This window comes from Enhydra lutris, unplaced genomic scaffold, assembly GCF_002288905.1.
Source record: "Enhydra lutris kenyoni isolate GAN:26980312 unplaced genomic scaffold, ASM228890v2 scaffoldscaffold6, whole genome shotgun sequence".
Classification (NCBI taxonomy): domain Eukaryota; kingdom Metazoa; phylum Chordata; class Mammalia; order Carnivora; family Mustelidae; genus Enhydra; species Enhydra lutris.
In genome coordinates, this window is record NW_019154090.1 from 22,021,338 (window position 1) to 22,045,594 (window position 24,257).

Sequence of the window (24,257 nt, forward strand, 5' to 3'; positions counted from 1 at the left end):
TCCTTGGTGCAGGCCTGTCCCCGCCTGTCTTTCAGGGCGGGTCCTGTTTGAAAGCATGACATCTGGGAACATCCCCTTGGCTAGCGTCCGACTTCCGCCCAGTGTAACGGTCCCACAGCCTGGAAGGATGATGTCGTGGGAGAACTGGTTCAGGGGCCGCTTCCTAAATCAATCCCAGGATGTTGTCTTCTGTTCTCTTCTGCCCTGTGCACACAGCAGTCCCACCGGCACCCCATAACCAGGGCCCTTGTCCTTCCTGTGCTCCCGGTGAGAGGAGGGAACCTGTCTGTCTGAAAAAGGGGCATTCCTTCTGGGCATCTTGGGGACCTGAGACCTTCCCTGGAGAGCAGACCCGTCTTGCCTTCATCCTCTCGGGGGACATGAGCACCTACTGGGGACTGGCCAGTCTCTGCCTGCCCACTGCCTGGTCCCCAGCCGCTCCACAGGCAGCCCAGTGCTCACGTACTGGCCATGGCTGGGGAGACTGATAGCTTCGTGGGCTCTCCTAGCACTGGCTGGGCATGGTTTTGGAAGAGGCCGCAGTGCTACCTGCCACTCTTGTCCCTTGATGGCCTGGCACAGCACCCCAGAGTACCCTGGCTGAGAGCCCCAGAATTAACACCCTTCTGCTGATTGATGTCTGCCTGCCGGCACTTAGCTTTGCACTGCGGCTCTTCTGGCCAAGTAGGTTTCCCTCTCGTGAGACTTTTGGGGTCTTGCTCAACTGTCTCTCCCTCCCGATTTTCCCCCAGAATCTCCTCTCCAGCATGCACTCGGGAAATGTTTGTACAATAAAAAGACAGAGTTTGTCTGAATCAGCATAATCCACCCCTTCAGCCTCTGATCTTACCCCAAGTTAGGTCTCAGCTTCCTCATCTGTTAAATGGGTGGGTGGGTCTTCCCAAAGGCCCCATTCACGGCTGACAATTGAAGGCTCAGTAGCGCTCACAGTCTTCAGAAGCCCACAGTCTTCAGAAGCCCACAGTCTTCAGAAGCCCAGGGTGAGGAGAGGCCACGTCGGGGGTGGGTGGGAGGACAGAGACAAGCCAGAAAGAGGTCTGTCCCTGCCCTCTTGGTGCCCTGACTGCTTCTGGCCCTGGCTGCCGGAGCTGCTCTGAACTTAGACCTCCTGGCCCACGCTCTTCATCCTTGCAGGGGAGGTGGGCCCTGGAGCTTTGCTTCAAGGTCTCCTCATACACCAACCCTTGTGGGCTCCTGTCCATTCCATGAAGTTATCGGGCAGAGCTTTGGAGCCCACCTGGGCCAGTGGTGACTGTTAAGATGGACAGTAGTCCCCAAAGGCTGGGGGTTGAGCCCAAGGTCTCCAGGGGCCGAGGCCCGGCTGTGCATCTCCCCCTGCCTGGGCTGGGGCTGAACCACATTTCTGCTTCCGTTCAGCCCTTCAGGCTTCACGGGCAAGTCTCAGGAGGCCACGAGGGGATTTGGGGTCTAGCTTCCTGGCTGTGTGGTCTTGGGCAAGCGACTTACTGTCTCCAGGCCTCAGTTTCCTCATTGTAAAAAGGTCCATCATGCTTCTTCCAACCTTAAAGGTTAAAGGAGATGGTGTGTATAAACACCACTAGAGTGCCTGGCGTGGAGTGAGCCTCCGATGAGGGCGGTTGTGATCCCGGCTGCTCTCCAGCGGGAGGGGACACATTTCCACAGGCATCTGTCATATTCTCTGTGGGTTCTCTGGGTGGCAGAATAGCTTCCTCCCCACCCGAAGCGGGCCTGACTCTTCTGGCCTCTCATTCATTCTTTCCCTATTTATTTAGCACCAAGTGTGTACGGGGCCCTAGTGCAGATCCGAGATACAGCCGTGGACAGGGATGACGTGTCTACATTCACGGAGCTCTGGGTCTAGTGGGGGGTGACTGGGATTTAACAATAGCAGTACAGTAAATCACAGCACAGATCAGGATAAGAGCGAAGAACGATAGCGTGTGCAGAGAGAGCACACAGGTGGGGCTGGGGAGGCCATGGCCTGGAGGATGACATGCCGCCAGCCCATTAGAAGCTGGACTAAGAACATTCCAGAGGCTGAGGGAAGTGGGAAAAAGCATGTTGATTTTGAAGGACAGCGTGGAGACTGGAGAGAGGAAGGAGGTTGTATGGAGAGGTGAGCTGGGCCAGACCATGTGGTTCTCGCTGTGTGCACTTGGGTGGGTCCCTGAACTTGTTTAGAGCTTTGACCCAGCCACCACATCTCATAGAGGTGAGGTGAAAGTCTAGAGGCTGGGGATGTGGACCGTAAGGATAGGGGCTGTTACAGGAGGTGTTTTGTTTATTCTACCGATGGGTAAACTGTGGCCAGAGAGAGGAAGGGACTTGCCTGGGTCCCTGAGCTGGATCTCCCGACAGCCAGGGCTTGGAGTAAGAGTGTATTACACTCTTTTTAAAAAAATTTTTTTATTTTTTTATTTAATTATTTGACAGAGATCACAAGTAGGCAGAGAGGCAGGCAGAGAGTGAGAGGGAAGCAGGCTCTCTGCTGAGCAGAGAGCCCGATGTGGGCCTGGGATCATGACCTGAGCCAAAGGCAGAGGCTTTAACCCACTGAGCCACCCAGGCGCCCCAAGAGTGTATTACACTCTTGACGTGTTTCCTGCCCCTCTGGGCCTCTTTGCTACCCAGATGCCGATACTGAGTTACCAGGAGAAGGACTCCAGATCCCCAGTACGTCCCCTGTAGGTTTCATGCCTCCTGGGTTAAGTCTCAAGTCCGGTGGGGCCCTGCTTGGGCTCACCTCCCAGGCGTGGGGGCCCTGGAACTGTCAGCTGGGGAAGGAAGGCCTCACGGGCGGTGGCAGATCTCCTGTTGCATGAGGCCTGCCCAGGGGCCCAAGTGGGGAAGGAGTGAATGGGGCAGCTGCCTCCCAGTCAGAGAGAGGAGCTGCCGCAGGGAAGGGAGTGAGCTCGCTGTCACTTGAGCTGTTCAAACAAAGGCTGGATGACCTTGCATGTTTGGACAGAGACCTGGGGTTTGTGGAAAGCAGCTTGTAAACTGTACAAAATGTTGGTGGTTGTGATTAGAAGGAACATTCAGGGGGAGATTTATGTGGTGGCTACACCTGAGCTGCCCGACCTCAGGATCCCTTCTGACCAAGGAAGCCTGGAGATGATGAACTTTTGAGGTTCCAGGATTCGAAGATGTAGCTTTAGCTGCAGAGCAGACACGTCGACTGCATTTGACCTTCAAAGTCCTGGTGGCCTGAGCTCTTCCAGCTCCCTATCACCGTTAACCGTTACGTGCCATGTGGTGAGGACATGCGGGAAACCCATTGGAGTGTGGATGAAAGAATCTGAAAGTTGGGGCCCAAAGACCCGACTTTGACACCCGACTCTCCATTTACTGTGTGGCCGTGAGCAAGTCACTTGGCCTCTCTGAGCTCCTTTTTTCCTTTTCTTCTTTAATGAAGATGAAGGAACCTACCCGGGCAGCTTCATAAGATTGTTTTCAGGAATCAGGGAGGTATGAATAGACAAGAGGACATTCTAGAAGCAGTGAAATCCACATCTCTTGGGGGGAATTGTTGTCATTGTCAACCCATGAACATACAGGATGTCTGTGTCTTCATTCTTGGGGAAGCGGGGAAAAGCCAGGAAGGTGAATCCCTGTAGCTCTGAGATGGTAATAAATCAGGAGCTGCTTCAGGGAGGACCGGAAGGTGTGATCAGATTCCATGCTGTGCCCCCCCCCAATGTCCCCCCTACCCCCTGCCTCCTCGGAGGTTCTAGGTGTGAGTGTTTGAAGTACAGCTGTCAACCCAGGAGGGCCCAGAGGAAGCATCTAATCCGTGCCCTGTTCTCACTTACAGTAGGGTACGTGGAGGCCCCAGGTCAAGCCAGGATTCCAGACCTCTGCATCCTGTTCTTTCTGCAGCATGAGTGGAGCCGTGAGCTTTGTACTGCTAACAGTGCATCTCATCTGGGACACAGCTTGCTGAAAGGAATCCTGTTGTGTGGTGGGCTCTAGGCTAAGACTTGTCGGGAACAAGTGAGGGGAACGAATCCCGGGACCTGAGGCTGGGGCCTGCAGGTGGGGGAGAGGGACGTGTGCATGCATGCCTGGATGTGAGTGTATCCTGCACTGGTGCAGCACGTGATTGGATGAAGGGAATCTGAGGTCCTGGAGGAAATGATGGGGCTCTGGATCCAGCCTGAAGGGTTAGTTAATGGTTAGGCTGGAGCCCAGGGTGCTGGAATGGGAGAGCCAGCCTGGGGACCCCCAGACCACTGATCCCTGGACTTATGTGGCTCTGGGCTTATGAATGCTGTCCCCCATGGATCACTCCCAATGCCTCAGGCTCTGGGTTAAGTAAGCCCTTACTCCTCACAGCAACACGTGTCGAGGGTTCTGACATCGGATCTGCTGGGCAGATGAAGAAACCAAGAGGCTATGTGACATACCCACAATTGCACAGCTGATGTACTTGGGAACCTCTCTGGAAAACCCTAGGGAGCTCCCCTTGCCTCCTGGCTCTGTCTCCCTCTCTCATGCAGGAGGCAACCTGGGCCTCTGACTTTCACACAGCAGGGTTCTTGCATGGATTTGCTGGTTACATGCTGTGTGATGTTGGATGAGAGGCTCTGCCTCTGAGCCTCTGTTTCTTCTTCTATAAAGTGGGAGATAAGCATGCCTCCCTCAGGGTCATACCCTTTCTGCTGGAATGCACCGTTAACGTGAGTGCCTGTCCCTGTGTCCCTTTCCCTTACCTGCTTCTTCAGGCATTCATTCACTCAACCCATATTCATTCATTCATTCATTCCTTCATTTATTCACTCAACCCATGTTTTTTTTTTCTTTCTTTCCCCCCACCCCAACCCATATTTTCTGAGAGCCTCCTGGCTACCAGGCTGAGGGCCAGATGTCTGGCCCAGGAGCAAGTTGTGAAGTGCTTCTCAGCTCCCAGAGTGTGTCACTGGGTGGGGGCAGGGGTGGTCGTTATGGTCAGCAGAGTCCTGTCCAGTCCCTGCCCGGAATCCCAGCCCTCCCTGTGGTAGCTGAGAGGCAGCCTGGGAGAAGCTGCTCTGAGAGCTGGGTCTTTAAGAATCCTCAGCGGTCTGTGTGTTGGGGGGAGGAGGGCAGCTCCAGCGAGACGGAAAATGTGAGGCGGCTGCCGGGAGACCTGGGGGGACTGCGGAGCTCCCAGGGCTCCCAGCATGCCTCGCAGAGGGGCAGGGCCGATGTCCCTGGGCTCGCTCTCTCTCGCACACACAAACAAACGTATTCAGAGCTCTAGCTCAGAGACCCACAGCCCTTCACACATGCGTCCCATAAACATCCAGTGACACACGTGTGTTGTTGGCTTCCAGAAGCATACCTCAAGATCTAATAGACGGGATACACCCACCAAAGGACATAAACCCGTGCAGATACCAAATCTGTCTCCTCACACCCACACACTAGGAGGCACAACAGACACACCATCTAGGAGACCCCTGGCTCGGAAACACACACACACACGCATCTTACATACCTAGGCACACTTGGCTGTGTCCCAGACGGACACACAGCTTGAAGACACCCTCAGACGTCTCGGAAGTACACATACATATGCAGGCACACACACAAACCCACGCAGCCTCATTACACTCAGGCGCTGGCATCCACGGAAATCCACAGATCCGCCGCTGCCAGGCGGTCCCAGACACAAGCTTGTCACCCGGATACTCGCCCTGTTTCTTCCACAAAGAGAGCAATGGAGGCCCTTGCACGCTTACCTGGGGCTCACACACACGCCCAGGAGACACTTAACACAGGCACAAGACACACAGCTATGGATACATGAGCAGGGACATGAGCAGAGAGCCCTCACTCATCAGGCCTGCGGCATTTGCCAAAGGAAACCAGAGACCCACAAACTGGAGTCCCCAGACACACGCGTGCACACACACACATGCAGAGAGGCTGTGACATTTCATCCACACGGAAACACAGGAAATCCTGGTCCCTGTCCTCTGGAGCAAATGTGTACAAGCTCAGTGTTCCACAAGGCTGCTGGGAAGAGTGAGGAGTATGGCAGGGGCTTGACAACATGTAACCTCCTGGTCTGCCAGGTCACTAAGTCAGGAGAAGCTGCACCAAAAGCCCGCAGGCCCCTGATGCCCTGCTCTTGGGCCTGGGCCCAGTGGGCTGAAAGAAATGGAGCAATTGTCAGGCCTGCCCACTGGAGAAGCATGGCCAGGGCAACTCCCTTCTAATCTCCTTGGAACTTCCTGCTTGCCCTCATCTCCCTCCTCCTCCCCTCTCCCTTTGCTGGGGACTGTGGAGAGCCACGCTGCTCCCATCTTTGAAGGGTGCCCATTCTTGCCTGGGAAACAATGAAGGAGGCCAGAATAGAGGAGGTTGGAGGAGATGTGGGCACTCAGAAGAAGAGGGACCTGGAGGACTTCCTGGAGGAGGAGGCATTAGAGCTGTGGAGTTAGCTTGAGTGGCTGCCTCAGTGCCCAGCTGCTGGAATGTTGGGCACATCTTACCGACTCAGTCATGTGATTGAATGAAAGACAGGTGGTCTACAGGCTTAAAACAGAAAAGCTGGAGGGAATAGTGGGTATGGGCTGTGGTGAGGGAGAGGCTGGAAAGGGGGTTGGGCCCATTTGGGAAGGGCATTGAATACCAAGCTGAGGCACTGTGAACACCTTGCTGGGAGGGGGCCATACAGCAAGGCTAGGAGCTAGTGTGTATCGGTAGGGCCAGGCACAAGGCACAGGAGCCCAGGGTGTCAGGGAAGGAAGGCTCTGTGGTCTTCTGGAAAATTCCATCTTTGGGGTCAGGTCTAAGGACAAACTTTGCTTTGTTACCTCCTCCCTGTGCATTATCCCCATTTGAAAAATCCCATCATCAAGCCTCAGTCTTTCTGTCTGTAAAATGGGAATCTAATCCCTTTTTTCAGGGCACTTGGGAGGATCAGCATTCAGGTATGTGGCATATCCAGTAGCATCCTGGGCACAGAGGAAGGGAAGGAGCCCCACATCCTGTGTAGCCTCTGGGGGAGAGGGAGTTCCCCGGGGGAGGGGCTCGGCTAAGCTCCAGGCAGGGCCTTGATCAGCAGCCAAGGTTATTACTAAGGTCATTCCCCTCATAGTCCGTGCACATGACCTCATCTGTGGTCATATTCTCTGCCTGCTGGTGCCAGAAGGAACTTGGAGCTGGGGTAGGGAAAGAGCTAGAGACTCCAGGGTGTTCTGGGACAGGCTGACCCTGGCCTTCCCTGGAGGCCCCCAGTTCAGCACGGTTTCTGTATTCTGAGCAGGTAACACTGGCCTCCCTGAGGAATTGCAGGAAGTCAGACAAGGTGGGAGCAGCAGCCCAGCCTTGCCCTTCTCCTGGCCCATGGTGCTTAGAGACAAGCTGTCCGAGGCTTGAATCCTGGCTCTGCCTTTTCCTCTGTGAGCCTCCCCCTTTAGGAGACTCTGTCTTCTGTCTGTTAATGGGGGATGCTGACAGTGCTCGGCCCTGCCAGAGTTGCTGTGAGCATTAAATAGGTGGAAGCACGTAGGTAAGGATTAGTGGGGGCCTGTCTCAGTGCAGGGGCTCAACAGCTGTCCCCCTTCCTCCCTTATTGGCAGGCTCAGGTCTGAGTGCCTGTGAGCCCTGGGTCCTTGGTGGCTGACGTTGTGCCTGGATCCGGGTGTGAATCTTGGCATGGAGCAAGGGCCTGGGAAGTGTGCGTGGAGCTGAATTGCATCGTGGGGATCCCCAAACACAATTCTCCCAGTGCATCCCCCCATTCCCTCCCACCCCTGTCAGTCTTCTCCAAATGGCCAGATACAGACACTGTAATCTGGGGATACCCCTTTGCTGGGGGAGGGCGCCTCTGGGGTCTCTCATGCTAAGACCTGGGTGAATCATCTCCTGTTGCCTGGGCCACAGAGAGCAGCACAGGCTCCAGTGGAAAATAGTCTGGGATCCCACAGCCAGGCCGGCCCGGCAAAGCAGCTTTATGCTGGTTTGGCCCAGATCTGCTCGGGATCTTCTGGGTCAATTGCATCAGCCTCTCTCCTCCTTGGCCTTGGCCAAGTGCCTGGGCAGCCTGTGTGGTTCTGCCTCCCTCAGCCTCCCCTCACCTCTGTTCCACGCAAGCTCCCTTGTGTTCCTCACACCGGGCCCTCAGTCCCTGTGCTCTTCCTGCCCTCAGGGGTCTTGGTGCTTGCAATTCCCTCCCCTTTCCCCTTTCCCTTGGTCCCTGTCATGTCCTCATAGTCCTTGTTGCCCCCCCCCTGCTCCCTCCCACCCCTCCCCCGCTCGCGCTCATGCTCATTCAGCTGCAGGCCTGGCTCCTGTGTTAGAGGACCTGGAACTTTCTGTGGGCTCCTTGGGGACATTAACCTCAACAGTAATTAGATTATTCATTGGGTAACTACAGGTTGTGTGTCAGCCCTGTATGCTCTGCCTTACCTGGGTGGGACCTAGCTCCTTCCTTTTACATAGGTGTACACTGAGGCTCAGAGAGGTGGAAGGGTTTGGCAGAGGTCACACAGCCTGGAGATGCCAAGAGGCAGAAGGGCGGGCGTCTGGTGGGGCTCCTTGAAGGACGCCTGGCAGGGGGAAGGCACAAGCAAAGGCTCCAAGGTGTGAGATGCTGGGATATACTGGAGCCACTTCCTTGCCTCTCTGCAGCCTCTCTCTCTCCCTCCCCAGAGACCTCCGAGCCCTCTTCTATCCCTGCTTTGAGATTTGGCTGCAGCCCAGAGGCCATTTGGAAGATGTTTTAAACAGATCCAGATCTGAATGCTGCCTTCCTTCCTGTTCACACAGAAAGGACGAGAGGGACACCGTCAGGCACTCCCACTGTGAGCAGCCCCCCTGGAGGCTGTGTTCTCTTGGGGGAGGCCTGGAATGGGCCAGTGGCAAGCCAGGGCCAGCCTTGGTGGGCAGTGCTCTCTGGGTGTCTTCTCACCCCAAATGTGCACACACATGCGCGCTCGTGTCTTCTCACCCCCGCCCCCCACCTGTGTCTGGTCTCATGGGCAGAGCTGTGCCAGGTTTTGGGAGGCACACTCCAGATTGGCTGTGGAGCCTTCATCTCCTTGAGCCTCTGTTTGATTATTGGTAAAATGGGCAACTGTGACAGGAGACTGTTGTTAAGCTGAGATAGCGGACACTTGTGCAGAGTTCAGCCAGGTTCAGGCACAAGGTAAACCCTTGTAAAGATTAACTGTGGCCCCATTATAGAGACTTGTCTAGTCGAGTTTACAAGAGCTCAAACTGGACTTGACTCCTGGCTGTGCCACTTAGCATATGACCTTGAGCAACATTGTTGACCTGTTTGACCTTGGTTCCTCGCCGATCAGTGGTGGGGCTGGGGATACAGTGAGGCAGTGGGTGCTGTCCAGCCTGTGCCTGGGACAGAGAGAGTACTCTTGCCTGTTACGATTTATTGGTGTTGGAGGGGCAAGTCCAAGACCCTTGTCTTCCCTCATGACCATGTGGGTCACCAGGTAGCCTCTGTGCCAGCCGGAGCAGGGGCATTGTGTGGCATGGCCATACCTGATTGGGTGTCCTGGCCCTTCGCTAGGACCTTTGTCCCTGATTGTCCCCAAACTAGAGCCCAGCTTTCACCCAAGGAGGCTAAGCTGCACTGAGCTCTGGGCTGGGAGGCAGGAGCCCGGAGTCCCTCTCTGCTTGATTCTGGATCTTTGGAGGCGGGGGAAGAGCATGTGATTGTCCCTAATCCCTCTCTGGGACTCAGTGTCCCTGCCTTTTCTGCCCCAACCCACCACCCCTTGCTACTCCTGGAGTCTTTTGTTTTGAATGGGGAGGGAAGTGGAGCTTTGCAGAGCCTTCTGCCCTCCTTGGGGTCCAACTGCAATGATCTCATCTGGAGCCTTGACAGACCTGGGGGATGGACAGAAGGGATAGCAGATGGCTGTCCTAGCCTCTCAGGGGGCTGGCATGCCGCCTCTGTGGCCACTGTTGGCCCACCCTGCAGGTCACCCTTCCGGGCTGGGGTGAGTGCCCAAGGCCAGAGCCAGGGTGGCAGACGGCAGGCAGCCTGGGCTTTCGCCCGAGGGAGGTACCGTGGTGGCCAGGGCTGTGTGGGGAGAAGGCGGGCCAGGCAAAGGCTCCTGTCCCTTCCTGTAATGGTTGCTGTCTCACAGATGGAAAGTTCTGGATCCTTCAGCTCAGCTCTGTCATTCTTCCTGGGTCTGCCTGCCTGTCGGCAGGTCAGGTCCCTGGAACCTGGGGAGGAAGCGACATACTTGGGAATGCAGTCTGGGGCTTGATAGGCCAGGATTTGAGGCCCACCAATAGCTCCGAAGCCTCCATGGGCATTAGCTTCGCAGAATCACAGAATTAGATTTAAACACAGCAGCGCAGGGGCGCCTGGGTGGCTCTGCCTTCAGCTCAGGTCATGATCTCAGGGTCCTGGGATCGAGCCCCGCATCGAGCTCTCTGTTCAGCAGGGAGTCTGCTTCCTCCTCTCTCTCTGCCTGCCTCTCTGCCTACTTGTGATCTCTCTCTCTGTCAAATGAATAAATAAAATCTTAAAAAATATATATTAAAAAAAAATAAACACAGCAGCACTGACTGGAGGTGATTTTTCTGCAGGGGACTGGAAAAGGAAGGAATCTTCCTGTCTTAGGACCCCTTTATTAATTAGGCAGCTCCTTACTGAGCTGATCCCTTTGTGTGCCAGGCACTGGGCTAGGCTCTCTCCTCCTGAAGCTCACCTCTTAGTGGTAGAGACCGACATTCCATAAGCAAACAGATCAATAAGTAAAATAATTAAGATCACAGATAAGCCTGTGACATGTCCCATGAAAGAAACAGGTTTGGAATGAACACAGTGGGCCTAGAGGGGTCTGGAAGACTTCTCTGGAGAGGAGGAATTTATGTGGAGGCTTCACACGTGAGGGGAGCCAGGGGCACCAAGATACAGGGACAGAAGTCCAGGCAGAGGGACGGGCAGGGGCAGAGGCTTAATGGTGGGACAGGTGAGGTGATTGCTGGGGGAACAGCCAGTGCGGGGAGGTAGAGGTGGGGAGGTGGGCAGGGGTCGGGCTTTAGTCTTGCTGTTAGGTCAGGTGATAGACATGCAGTAAAGTGAGTTTTGGCAGAGGCTTACAATTCTGTAGTCACTACCACAGTCGAGATGTGGAATGGTCCCATTGCCCCCCAAAAACTCCTCCTGCTACCCCCCCTTTTTTAAAGATTTTTAAAATCTATTTATGACAGAGAGATAGTGAGAGAGGGAACACAAGCACACGGGAGCTGGAGAGGGAGAATCAGGCTTCCCGCTGAGATAGGAGCCCAATGTGCGGCTCAATCCCAAGACCCTGGGACCATGACCTGAGCCGAAGGCAGACACTTAACGACTGAGCCACCCAGGCGCCCCAGTCTTGCTCTTTCCAGATGTCATATAAAGGGGATCCTCCAGTGGCCTGCTGAGTCTGGCTTTCTTCACTTGGCAGAATACGTTTGCGCCTGGGCCCCAGTGTTTGCGGGTCTCCACCATTCATTTGTTTTCATTGCTGCGTAGTATTCCCACACGTGGATGGGCCACCATGTCTCTATCTACTTGCTGAGGGTTGTTTGGGTCATTTCCAAATTTTAGTGATCCTTGGAGAGTTTTAAACAGGGAAGTAACATGGTTAAAAAAACCAAAAACCCTCCATGTACTAAGTGGAGAACAGATTAGTGGAGAGAACAGTGGCCATCCCAAGAGTTAAATTCAATGATTTGGTGATGAATCTGACTTACTATAGAGACTCAATAATTGTTCATACAGAAAGGCTGTGCCCTGGGGCAGCCAGGGAGGCTTCTTGGTGGATGTGGCATTTGAGGTGGAGGGGTGTGGAGGTGGGAGACAGACAGTGGAAGAAGGTCTAGGCAGTACAGAGCCCCTGTGGGAGGTGGTGGGGCTGAGATGCTGCCCCCCTGCTCCGGACTCAGCCTTGGTGTACAAGGGTGGTCTGCAGGGCTCATATCCCTGCTCCCTGGGGGTGCTGGGTGAGCAGGCATCCACCCTAGCCTTACGAGGGCTGACTCTCTTGGGTGGGAGGTAGATGGGGGACCTCTGCTCTGGTATGGTTTCTTCCTCAGTGGCTGGTAAGAGGTGACCTCCTGCCTTCAGGAACCTTCTGTGCTCCTGGTTCCCTCCCCTTTTGCTCAGGGCTGGCTGGCAGTTCCCAGCCATCGCCACTTGTATGTTTCTGCAGAGGGGCCTTGAGTTTGGTCACTTTCATCTCCAGTCCTGCAGGTCAGGAGACCTCACCGTCTCCTCCTCCAGACCAATTCCATCAGAGCCAAGCATCGGGAATCATTGTCATGTGCAAGTGTTCCTGTGGGCCCCAAACCTAAACTCCCCCATTCTGTCCTCATCATACAAAGATTCATCATCTTATACATGTATGGGTTTCTTGAGAAAGCATTATTTCCTGCAACATTTAAAATGTGGCTTGACAGGGCACCTGGGTGGCACAGTTGGTGAAGCATCTGACTTTGGCTCAGGTCATGATCCCAGGATCCTGGGATCGAGCCCCATCTGGGGCTCTCTGCTCAGTGGGGATTCTGCTTCTTCCTCTTCCCCTCCCCCTGCTTGTGCTCTCTCTCTCTCAAATGAGTAAACAAAATTTTTAAGAAATTAAAAAATAAGAATAAGTTTTTAAAATGTGGCTTGAAAGTGGCGCTTTGCTTCTCTAGCTTTGTGGCCCGATGGAGAAGAGAGAGGGTCGGGGGTGGCGACCCAGACTTACAAAGACGGCAACTCTAGAAGGAACACAGGCTCCATCTTATTTTGTGCCGTGGATGCTCTCTGCTGAGAATAATTCTCAGAATAATGTTTTTAAATGTTTCAAACACAAAGGAAACCGGATATACTGAAATATAGTTACCAAACCATATTTCTGAATTATGATATAGTAATATATGTGTTTATTAACTCATCAGGTTTGGTGACTAGTATAATTTCAAAGTACAGATGAGGATGAAAACCGTGTTGAGATTTCTGCAGCTGTTATGTGATGTGAAAATACCTCTGGTTTCTCTTTGTGCCAAACTCTCGGGTACTGCTGATACACCTGTGACTTGTCCAAGATGGAAGGAAATGTGAATTCTTAGTTAGAGGTTGGTGAAAATTAAGATATGCTTTTTTTTTTTTCCCTCTTCCCATCCAAGTTCATGGGCTCCCTGAATTCTGGTGCAGACGGAAGAGTCTGAAGTCTGCAATCTGAGTCCTGCTTGGGGGTCTCTCCGTGTGACTTTGGGCATAGCCCACCTTCCCTGTGCTCCTGTGCAGTTCTTCGTCTCTAGAACAGAGGTGGTGATTCCGGTCCTGTGTGTCCATGGGGTTTCTGTGACGACCCATGAGATGATTCAAATGGAAAGTCTTCGTAAACCGTGAAGCCCCGCGCTGCCCTGTGAGGTCTCGCTATTATTAGCGGTAGCGTGAGCTCATGTTTGGTCCTCTGGCCCAGAATGGACCAAGAGACTCTTCCTGGCCAATTCCCCCAGGATTCCTGGGAACTAATCCATTTCGGGGAGTGGGTCCGCCTCTGAGAGGCTGCTTCCTGCAGGCTGACCTCATGGATCGCTGGGAGGATGTGTAGGGGGGATGGACAGAGATGCACTTGTGGGTAGGGAGTGGGTGGGTGAGTAGGAGTTCCCTGGGTAGAGAGACCCTGTCCGGGCTCTCCCTGATTCTTTGCAGTTGGCCTGGGGCTGCGATCTGGAGAGCCTGCCCACCTTGGCCTGTGGGGAGAGACTGGACGAGGCAGAGGCCACACTCATCCTTCCGGTCATTCTGGTAGACTCTGACAAGGGCCAGGCCTGGGCAGGGGACCAGACACAAGTCTGCTGGCGCCTGCCATTCTCCCAGCTTGGGAAAGGCAGACTTGAAAATAGGCAAATGCAACCTGAACTTGTTGTTAGTACAGAGAAGAATGGCGTTCAGAGTGTGTGGTTTGGGAGAGGACAGAATGCTCTGGAAAGAGGATATAGATTAGGAGTTAGCCTGGCAGAGGCCTTTCTAGTGGCAGGACTCGCCCTGGGCAGCCTGGGAGTAGAACACAGTTAAGGGCCGGCCTGGATTCCAGCTCTACCGGTCTCTTATTTGAGCAGCTCCGGGAAACTTGTGAGCCTCAGTTTCCTTGTCTGCAAAAAGGGAACATTTTCAGTACCTCCCTCACAGGGTTGGGATCAGATTGTTGTGCATGACTGGGCATTGTATCAGGCTGATGAATCCTTGAACTCTACCTCTGAAACTAATAATACATGCTAACTAATTTAAGTTAAAAAAAAAAAAAGAAAAGAAAAGAGATTATTGGGTATGTATGTGCTTGGGCTGGGGCCTGGTCATTTGTGAGCCTCATGATGGGTGGTAGCCCTTCTTTTTTTTTTTTTTTTTTTTTTTTTAAACTAACCTCTATGTCCAACATGGGGCTCAAACTCACGACCCTGAGATTGAGTCACATGCTCTGCTGGCTGAGCCAGCCAGGTGCCCTGAGATATCTGGATGTGGGGGGCAGAGGATGCAAGGGTGGGGCTTGGGGGGATGTGGGGTGGCAGAAAGAGGGGGAAGGCCATGGACAGTTTGGATTCCAGGGTAAGGGGCTGGACCTATTGCAGAAGCCAGTGGGAAACAGTGGAGGAGACAGCAAGTGACCTTTTATTTTCAAGTTTTCTCCGATAGACAGGAATGACCTCTGTAATCAGAGCGAAATAAATATTTTCATTAAAGACTACTCTGGCAATAGGCAGGGTGCCCCATTCCTATTCTCTATCCCTGCTCACACCCGCCTTCTCAGTCCATGTTAAATAATCAGGGTCAGCTTCAAGAAGAGATGGTCAGCTTGAAGGGGTGGCCAGAGGGGACAGAGGGCTATCGAGGGGCTGGCAGGCCATGCCTGGTCTGACCACCTTTCCCCAGCTTCTTTCGGCTGGGCTTTCTGACTGTGGGCTTGAGAATAAGGGCCCCCAGGCTCTGACATGGACGCTGCTGGCCTTTTCCTATCTGCACGGGAGAGTGAGGCTTGGGGCTCCCCCACCGGTGTTGGGGGGGGTCTCCAACAACCTTGCTGTGTAGTCACTGGGCCTGCAGAGGCCAATGGAGTTTATCCCCTCCCTCCCCCTTGCACAAAGTTGGGGGGGTCTGGGAGGGAGGGGTGGAGCCCCAAAGCCCCTGGGCTGTCTGTGAAGGAGGGGAGAAGGCTGAGCTCCCCTCCCTCTCTCACAGCTCCGGTCGTTGGGTCAGACTGTCGGGGGCTGGGACTGGAGGGCTGAGCAGCCCTGGGAGATTCAGAGGCTCAGTGAGGTCTAAGAACCTCTGGAGTGGGACACCTGGGTGGCTCAGTTGGTTGGGGGTCTGCCTTCAGCTCAGGTCATGATCCCAGGGTCCTGGGATCAAGTCCCATGTCAGGCTCCCTGCTCAGGGGGGAGCCTGCTCCTCCCTCTGCCTTCACTCTCCCTGCTTGTGTGCCGTCTCTCTCTCTGACAAATAAATAAATCTTTAAAAAAAAAAAAAAAATATATATATATATATATATATGAAACTCTGGAGTGAAACGTCCCAAGGGCCTAGCAGCTGCTTTCCCTGACCCCACCTCGGGCCCGAGAATGTAGCGCCTGCCTGAGTCCTGCATCCGCCAGCTCCTGCTGCCCGAGTCCCAGCCGACCTGGCCTGTGCAGGCCACAAGCCCGCCTTTGTGGCCTTGCCGTCCTGCCTGGGCCGTGCCAGGAGGGGCTGACCCGCATTCTGCCTGCAGCTGGGACAGGCCCCCACGGGCCTGGGCTCCCCTCCTTAGCCCCACAGGAGATGGAGCTGGCCTGAATATAACATCCTGCATTTTCAGAAACTGACTGTGGTCCAGGGCAGGCCCCGGGGAGCCAGCTGCTCATGTGAGAAAGATCACTGATTCATTCGCTTGTTCTGTAGATGCTTATTGAGTCTCCGCTCTGTGTCAGGCCCTGGTCTTGTGGTCCTGCCACAGATCGCTCTTGCCCTTTTAGGAAAAAGACTGGAAGGAAACCCCCTGCCTTCGTGTCACCAGGGGGGCCCCCTCCCAGAGTTTCTGATTCAGTGGCTCTCAGTTGAGACCTGAGAATTTCTGTCAAGTTCTCCAGTGATGGTTATATGCTTCAAGCCCAGGAACCACTCTGAGAGCCAGTGTGACTTAGGACCAGGGGGAGGAATTAGGTTTCTGTATTTTCAAAATTGTCTCTATGATCATAATCTACTTTTATAAATAGAAAAAAATCAGTTATTTAAAAGTAAACAAAATAAATGGTCCCCCCAAACTGACTCCAGTGCTCTGGACGTGTTCCTGTGTTGAGTGATGTCACTTCCCATGACTTAAATGTCATACTTCTATTAATGCCACCAACATTATGAGCTTTAATGTTCTCTGCCCTTTCCCTGGGTTCATCCTGAGTTTTAGGTCCACTCAGACCTCCACCTCCATATCCTCCCCGTCACCTGTCCACGTGACTGCAGGGAGAATAAGTGAGATGTTAGGAAATAGCAGGGTGGGGATTTGAACATGGGCTCATCTGGAGACTGGCTGACTTTGGGTTTAGCTGACTGGCCCATACTTCCTGAGTACTGTTTCCTCTATGCTTCCTTAAACCATGAGCTGAAATGGCGTGTGGACCCCTCACTTCCTCATTTCTTTTGACTGGTGTGATCATTGACTGTGCCACTTCCTCTTTTTCCACTTTTAGTTCTGGCCATTTGGCATGGTGGCAGTGAATCTGTGTGTATATTGGGATAGAGGTGGAGATGGGGTCCCACTGAGGTGGGACCACTTTGGGGGTTGCTGTGGAAGCCATCCCTAGGGGAGAGGCCGTGGTGGCAAGTGGGGATGAAGTCCTTGGGTTGATGGTGGGAACGGGACCGTATCTGTCGTTGGGAGAACCAGATCCCTGTCCCCTCCGTCTTCTCCTGAGTTCAGGACCACGTGAGAAAGGGGTGAGATGATGGGGTGAGAACTGGCCTGCTTTCTAACCCTCCTCCTGAATTAAACCAACACCCCCAGTCTCCGGGGGGCACCTCAGGCCATGCCCCCAGAGGGAGCCACCCATTTTCTTTGGGGGAAAGGAAGGTGTAGAGGGGCTGGTGAACACACTGTCTGGATTGTGGCCCCTCTCCAAGGCCTGCAGAGTTGTTCTTTTTGCTTCTTGGACCCACCTCCCTGCCCCCATCAGCACCACCCTTGGGTCCTTTCTCTGGCTCCTCAGGGATGCCTCTGGCATATCATTCCTCCCCTGTGACTCAGTTTCTCTTTTTAGTGTACCATCTTATTTAATTACCATCTTATTTAATTCATTCAGTCATACTAAGAGTAGATATTATTTCTATTTGTGACTCAAGTTTTATAGCACATTTGTTATTAGACATAATAATCATCCATTTCTCCTGCTGGGTTGCCTCCCTCGTCCCCTTACACTCTGTCTAATGACTGTTTCAGGTTGTTATGTCTTTTTTGTGGTTGTTTATCTAACTGCACACGTTTGCACTCATTCAGTTAATGTTTGTTGGGAACCTGTGGGGTGCTAGGCCCATGCTGGGTGTGGGGGATACAGCAGGGATGGGGGTAGGCGTGGGGCAGTGCCCCAGACACTCACACTCCCAGAGGGGAGACAGACTCTTAAATAGAGAATTCAGACGTGCTCATGGTGACATAGGGTAAGTGAGGGACATTTGGGAGTTGGTGACAGAGGTGGTCAGGAGCTGCCCTGAGGAAGTGAGGTCATCCCCCAACACCCTCCACTTAAAACCCAAACGCAGACTTTTTACTTGGCCCTTCAAGGCCCTAGATGGCTGACCCCCATTCTCTCTTTCCCCAGCCTCGGCTCACACTCCTCTCACTACCCCAGCCACCTTGCTGTGTTCTGACACCCCGAGCTCTGTCCTGCCTCCAAGCTTTTGCACACACTGGACCCTCTGCCTACAGACATCTCTCCCTGGCTGTCTGTCTGTGTGTCTGCTCCTTCTTCAGCTCACCTCAGCTCAGATGTCCCTTCTTTGGAGATGGCTACCCTGACCACATCCTGGAATACAGCCTTTCCCCAGTGCTCGAGCATGTTAGCTAGCCATTTATTCAGATTTTTAAAATTTGTTGGCTTATCATGTGTCTCCCCAGTGAGATCTGGGGCTCCATGCAGAAGCTACAGGAGGGACTCCATTGGTCTCAGTCAGTACCGTCCCTTCCTGCCCCTGTGCTTGGCACAGGGCCTGGCACATAGTTGGTATCCCTAAATGCTTGTCGAATGAGTCTGCCCTGCTTCCCCAGAGCAGTTAGGCTCCTCTTGCTGCAACAAATTACCACCAATGGAGGGCCTTAAAACAATCCAAGATTATTATCTTACATTCTGGAGGTTAGAAGTCTGAAAATCGAGGTGTTGGCAGGACTCCGTTGGCGAGGCCACATGGCAGGGCTCTGGGGGAGGATCTCCTCCCTTTTCCAGCTTCTAGAGGGGGCCTGTAGTCCCCTCTCCGTGCCCCTTCCTCCATCTTCAGAACATGTCCATCTGACCTCTCCTCTGTCACGTCACCTCCTACTTTGATCCCCTTGCCTCCCTCTTACACGAACCCATGTGATTACATTGGGGTGCCGAGAATACAGGAAGATCTCCCAGTCTGGAGATCCTTAACTTCATCCGCTTTGCAAAGTCCCTTTTGCCCTGTAAAGGTAACATATCCATGGGTTCTGAGAATGAGGACACAGACGTGTTTGGGGAGGGGGCCTTACTCAGCCTCGCACACCCAGGCCCCCGAGGGGCCTAGGAGAGTGTTGGGGGTGGCTTGCGTTCAAACCAGTAGACAGTGGCTCAGACCAGTAGACAGTGGTGCAGGGCCGCCTGGTGACCTGACCACCCGGCCCCGCTTGCAGGACGAGATCGAGGAGCTCCGCGCCGAGATGCTGGAGATGCGGGACGTCTACATGGAGGAGGACGTGTACCAGCTGCAGGAACTGCGACAGCAGCTGGACCAGGCCAGCAAGACCTGCCGGATCCTGCAGTACCGGCTGCGCAAGGCGGAGCGCCGTAGTCTCCGGGCCGCACAGACTGGCCAGGTGGATGGGGAGCTCATCCGGGGCCTGGAGCAGGATGTCAAGGTAAGCTTCAGGCCCTCTCCCAATACCCCAGTGGAGCCTAGGTCAGCTCCTTGTGTGTGCTTGAGCAAGTTACCCCACCTCTCTGGGCCTCATCTTCCTCATCTGTAAATTGGGGGATCCCTGGTGAACTGACAGGGGTGTCCCAAGGTAATACTGTAAATATGAAACCTACTCACAGCGGCCACTGTGAGTAGCAGCCACATGCTGGGCTCTGAGTTGTCCCTGTACCATCTAGGGAGGTTTCTTTGGGTTTTTAAAAAATTTTATTTTTAAGTAGGCTCCACGCCCAGCATGGAGCCCAATGCCGGTCTTCAACTCACAACTCTGAGATCAAGAGCTGAGCTGAGATCAAGAGGCTGAGGCATCCTGGCGCCCCTGTGGAGGTTTCTTTATTGTGCTAATGAGAGTAGTGAAGAAGGCCTGGATTGGATAGGGCTGGTTTAAATCTGGACTCCAAAGTGCCCTAATTTGGGGATTTTGAGCAGGTCACCTAAGTTTCAGTTTCTTCATCTGTAAAATGGGTATCCCAGCAGCCCCTGCCTCACAGGGTTCTCTGAGGGTTAGAAGAGATAATACAGGTAAGACGTCACTGTAAACCCTCAAAAATGTTATTATTAGTCCCATTTTCTGGATGAGGAAAGTGAGGCTCAGAGAAAGGAAAGACCTTGTGTCCAAGGCCACACGACACTCAGTGTGTAGTGGGTACCATGCAGGCTTATCAGCCTCCTAGTGCCTGACCTCTCCTCCCTGCTGATGGGCTGGGCGCTAGCAGGAGGGACCTCTAGTAGAGCCAACCCCCTGCCTGCCTCTGTGCCCAGCTCCCCACTTTCAGAACTCAGCCCAGTGTGAGCAAGGGGCTGCAGGAGCTGGGGTTGGGGGTACAGCCTGGAGGTCCCCCCCCAGCTCTTCCTGCAGGGTTGACTTCCGAAATGAGGGCTGAGCCGGTAGTGGGGAGGGGGGCTGCGGAGAGAGCCCTCTCTGTAAGTGCCCGGAGGGGAGGTAAACCGTGAGCGCCAGCCCTTAGGCAGGCTCGCATTTCCCATTGTCTTTGCAGGTGCGCAGCGGGATTACGGGTGGGCTGTGCAGGTGAGGAAACTGAGCCCAGAAAGGGTGTGTCTCCCAGGCTAAAGCTATCTGACGGGCAGCCCCCCACCCCCAAAATGGTTACGCAGATATTCAAACTCCAGGCACTGGATAGAAGGGGCGAGGGGAGAGGAAGAGCTGGGGAAGTTCAGGCGAAGCAGAGTTGGGGCCTGGGTGGTTGGGGATTTGGGGCCAGGACACCAAAGAGTCAGCCTTAGAAAGATGAGGGAGGGAGGACGACCGACTGGGCCGGCTGGCCAGCGCCTCTTTGGGCAGAGCGCAGAGCAGCTGGTGTGCGTGTGGGAGGGGTCTTGGCTGCGGGCGCAGGGAAGCCGCCCCTTCTGTTGGGATTTGAACTAGCCAATCAGCGTCCACCTTGCTCCCTTCGCTGCTCCCTCTCCTCCCCGGCTCCCTCTTCTCCCCGCCCCTGCAGCGCCAGCTCTGAGCTCATCCCCGCAGGCGGGGTCTGGCACCGTGCTACACACCACGTGCTGGGTTTGTTTTCAGTCACTTTGGGGGTTCTTAGAATTGTGAGATCTCCTGGGAGTGCTTGATGGGCCGACCTGGGGAGGGTCCCCAGAGCTGGGTATTCCGAGGGACTCTGACTTGCTCTGCCAGCTCCTTAGCCCAGGCCAGGACTGGCATTGGGGCACCTCTTGGGGGCCTCAGTTTACCCTTCTGTTACATACGGGTCCGAGAGCAGCCAAATCTTGTAGGGCTTTTGCAGTTCTAGTGGTTTTGTCCAGCAGGTAGGTTATTGGTGAGGGCGCCTTGAAAAACACCTTGGTTTCTCTCCCCCGCAGGCTCTCTGTCTGTGGTTCTCACAGACTGCCAGCCCCACAGAGCCTCAGTGGGAACATTGCCCAGCATGAGGAAGGCAGGGTGGCAGCGTGTCAAAGACCCGCTCTCCCCCTTGCTTGGTGTGTGGCCCTCGCAACACTCCTTCACATCTCTGAGCCTCAGTTTCCCCTTGCAGAGAATGGAGATAAAACTAGATTCTACCTATAGAGGTTTTTTTTTTTTTTTAGGTTTTATTTATTTATTTTATAGGCAGAGATCACAAGTAGGCAGAGAGCCAGGCAGAGAGAGAGGAAGACGCAGGGCTCCCCGTTGAGCAGAGAGCCCGATGCGGGACTCGATCCCAGGACCACAACCTGAGCTCAAGGCAGAGGCTTTAACTCACTGAGCCACCCAAGGCGCCCTACCTATAGAGATTTTTGCGAGGTTAAAACAAAGTGGCTCAAGTAAAGACAGTGCTGGCCCCCAAATCTTGTGCGGGGTGCTCACCCAGCAAAGGAACAAATATTGGTTGTAGTGTTAATGTTCAGAAGAACCTAGAAGGCGATAGAGGGGCAAGGGTAGGGAAGGGGATGCCAGAATCTCAGCCTGCCTTTGTGGATTAGAATCCCCTGGCGGGCTTGTCCATAGTGCAGATTCCCAGGCCCTACCTCCCATTCCCCCTCCCTGAGGATTCAGAGTGACAGTGACAGGGACGCCCATGAGCCAAGAGGCCCAGTGAGCGGGGGGGGGGGGGGGGGGGGGGGGGGGGGGGGGGGGCGGGGGGGGGTGTGGGGGGGGGGGGGGGGGGGGCATGGCCTGGAGGCTGCTGGTTGCTTTTGGCAGGAGCCAGGCCTCAGCGCTGTAAACAGTGACCTCATGGCTGAGCACATTGTTTGCGCTTTGGGGGTTTGCCCTGGTGTCCGGAAGCTGCAGCTGCTTCACCTCACATAGTATCTCAGCCCCCTGCCCTGGGAGTAGTTGGGAGGATCATCCGAGGATGGAATGAGACAAGCAGGTGGGGCCCTGTGAGCACATGACTCCGTGAACCCTCTGTGGGGCTTATTACTAATACTTTGAGTACAGATATTAACATGATGTCTTCAAGCTTCGGGCCAGCAACAGGGTCAGGTGGAGAGCAGGACCCTAAAGTTAAGCCACCTGATTTCAAACCTTATTTCTGTAGCTTCCTAGCCATGTGACCTTGGGCAGGTGACCTTTCCTTTCTGCACGTCAGAATGGAAATCATAAAGCCCTCTCTGGGGGGGGTGAAAGGCACGTGGTGTCAGGAAGTGAGAGCTGATTCTTTTTTTTTTTTTTTTAAACATTTTATTTATTTAACTGACAGAGAGACAGCAAGAACAGGAACACAAGCAGGGGGAGTGGGAGAGTTTGGAAAGCAGGCTTCCCGCCAAGCGGGGAGCCTGATGTGGGGCTTGATCTCAGGATCCTGGGATCATGACTCGAGCTGAAGGCAGACGCCTAATGACTGAGCCTCCCAGGCGCCCTGTGAGAGTTAATTCTATAAATCACCCGTGAGAGGTGATAGCACGCAGGGCCACTGAGGCTCAGAGAGAGGAAGGACAGGCAGAGACCACCAGACTCCTGCCCTCCTGGCTACCATGGTCTTCGCTTCTGTGGGCCTCTCCTGGGGGCAGAGGGTCCTGTGGAATCTGAAATTAAGGGCTGTTTTGTTCACACTGGAATCCTGTAAGTTGCCTGGGGTTGGACTTTCTCCACATAGCAATCCCTGGGGGTGGGGGATAAAGGAGGAAGGAGATCCTGCGGAGAACGGGGCGGAAGGAGGCTGAGGACTCATGGAAGGGGTGAAATCAATACAGTCATTTATGAACCCAAGAGGACCCAGGAATCCGCACAGACCGCACAGATCATGACTTCTTGGCAGGGAGTAGTTGCCTCCCTGGTTGAGGCCATGGTGGGGATGGAGCGATCCCTCAGTGGAGAGGAGCTGGCCCCAAGTGGGAACACAGTTAGGAGAGAAGCCCTCACATCAGTCAGGGACACAGCCCTCCCTGGACAGTGGGTGGAGTGGCTGATTGAGGGGAGCATCCCTAGTCAAGTTAGGGGAGGTACAACAGCCATTCTTCACTCCTTCATTTCCCTCTCTTTTCACTTTTTGGAACCTTGGATTTGTTTGTTCTCCCACCAGCATTTACCGGGCACTAGCGTGTGCCAGACCATGCCCTGCTGCTGGGACATGGGGATGTGAAGGAGCCCAGGTGTGATCCGGGGCCTTCATCTCTGTGCCCCCCACTCCTGCCCCCACGGTCTCAGCAGGATGAATGAATGAATGAATGAATGAATGGAATATTCATCAGGACAGGGGCTTCTGGGTGACCTAAGAGCCCCAAACTGAGGATCATAGCCAGGAGCCTGGGACTGGGACAAAAACCCGGCACCAAACTCAAGAGTGAGGCTGTGGGGTATTGGGCCCAGTCCAATAAAATGAGTGCACGGAGGTGAAGCAGTGATGCCAACAGTGCATTAAAAAGTTGCATTTCTCCATGTTCCAGCCACCAGCCCAGGGGCTGTGTCATGTGTTCCTCACAGCGGCCCCGGGAGTAGGCTGTCTTAGCTCTACTTACCAGTGACCACACTGAGACTTCAAATGTGTCAATAAACTTGCCGTGGGTGTCCACACAGAAAGTGCTGGAATCGGACTCAGTTTAGTTCTCCCCACCTGCCAAGTCCTTGTTCTGATACTGACGGGTTGCTCACCCCACGATGTGGACAGGGACAGGGGAAGATTCTGGCCATCCCTGGAGATCTTCAGGGGCAGAGTGCGGTAGTGGGCAACAGAGGGAGGGAGAGGCAGGGCTGAATTTCCTTTCTGGCCGTTGTTTTTCCTGGCCTGTCTCTCACACTGCCAGTGGGTCCATGCCGAGCTGGGCCTGGGTCCAGGCAGAGGGCAGAGGCAGGGAGGGCCCTCTTCGCTTCCGGCGTGGAGGAGGCTCTCTTCCCCTGCCGTTTCCGAGACTGGCAGGCCTGGGGCGTTGGGCTGTCTGCCCCTTACATACCTCTTGCTGGCAAAGCCCTTGGACGCCTCCAGAGCCTGGCCATGTTGGCCTCTCAGGCAGATCCTAGGGGCTCCCTCTAGCTCAGCTTACCCTGGCTTGGCATGACCCTGAGTCAGGTCACTTAGGCAGCGAGCCTCACACAGAATTGGGGTAAAGGTACATGAATCTGGCACATGGTAGGTTTTTGACAAATGATAGTGCCTGGATTACTCAGGGGTAGTTGGGACTTATCGGCTCAGAGGAGCCTACCACACCCCCAGAAGCTCCCCTTTCCTGGCCTTTGACCCTCAGGGTGTCCTTG

At 54.2% G+C, this 24,257-nt stretch overlaps 1 protein-coding gene across 2 annotated transcripts in view; it reads left to right on the forward strand.

Moving 5' to 3' along the window:
* Positions 1-24,257, forward strand: part of LOC111141439 (suppressor of glucose, autophagy associated 1) — a 62,462-nt gene that overhangs the window by 1,236 nt on the left and 36,969 nt on the right. For both annotated transcript variants that reach the window (XM_022493996.1, XM_022493997.1), the window contains exon 2: positions 18,834-19,058. In XM_022493996.1, the coding sequence (XP_022349704.1) occupies positions 18,834-19,058 (225 nt within the window). The remainder of the gene's footprint in view (positions 1-18,833; positions 19,059-24,257) is intronic.